Here is a 740-nt window from a genome sequence, read left to right on the forward strand (position 1 = left end):
AAAAAAAAAAAAAAAAAAAAAAAAAAAAAAAAAAAAAAAAAAAAAAAAAAAAAAAAAAAGGAAATAAAAGAAAACAAAACAAAAAAAGAGAAAACAAAAAAAAAAAAACAGTTTCTAAACTCCTTAAATTCACTAAAAACTGTGAAAATTCCCGGCAGGATGTTTGAATATCAAACGCAGATTTTGGAAGCTTTAATGCCAAGAGTTAGTTCTGTGTGTTGGTTTGCTCATGTTCTCCCCGTGTGTCTCTATCTGTGCGCTGGCCGCAGGACTGCGGAGCAGGAGGAGGAGGAGGAGGAGGAAGAGGAGGAGGAGGAGGAGGAGGAGGAGGGAGGGGCCAGCGGGGTTCGGCTCTTGAGGCTGGCCAGGCTGGGCGAAGCCGAAGTGCCATCGCATTCCCGGGAGGATTTACTGCCCGACGTGCGGCGGGTGCAGCGCGACAACCGGTCCTGGGGGTCGGATTGGTCCTCGCACTCTGTCCGGGGGTCGTAGGACAGCGGGAAGGTTCGTCGCTCCCAGGGCTGCACGGCCTGCAGGGGAGAGAACCGAGGCATTGGGAATCCGCTGGGAAAGTTCCCGGTGCCGTGTCCCAGCCCCGGGAACAGCAGCCGAGAAGCAGAGCTGGGAGAGCCACCCGTGCCACCCGGCCCCGCCCTCTGCATCCCACCTGGCCCAGCATTCCCACGGCATTTCCCACGCGGGGGTTTTTTCCAGCCGCCTCCCCACAGCCACATCCCAGC

The 740-nt window shown here is 53.8% G+C and overlaps 1 protein-coding gene across 1 annotated transcript in view; it reads right to left on the reverse strand.

The window, feature by feature from the left end:
• Positions 1 to 162: 162 nt before the first annotated feature.
• Positions 163 to 740, reverse strand: part of KANSL1 (KAT8 regulatory NSL complex subunit 1) — an 82,330-nt gene continuing 81,752 nt past the window's right edge. Inside the window, exon 11 of the mRNA XM_027907747.1 lies at positions 163 to 530. Within this exon, the coding sequence (XP_027763548.1) occupies positions 249 to 530 (282 nt within the window). The 3' untranslated portion in view covers positions 163 to 248. The remainder of the gene's footprint in view (positions 531 to 740) is intronic.

This window comes from Empidonax traillii, unplaced genomic scaffold (genome assembly GCF_003031625.1).
Source record: "Empidonax traillii isolate 1590-97213 ecotype Southwest subspecies unplaced genomic scaffold, ASM303162v1 scaffold1535:size94756, whole genome shotgun sequence".
Lineage (NCBI taxonomy): Eukaryota > Metazoa > Chordata > Aves > Passeriformes > Tyrannidae > Empidonax > Empidonax traillii.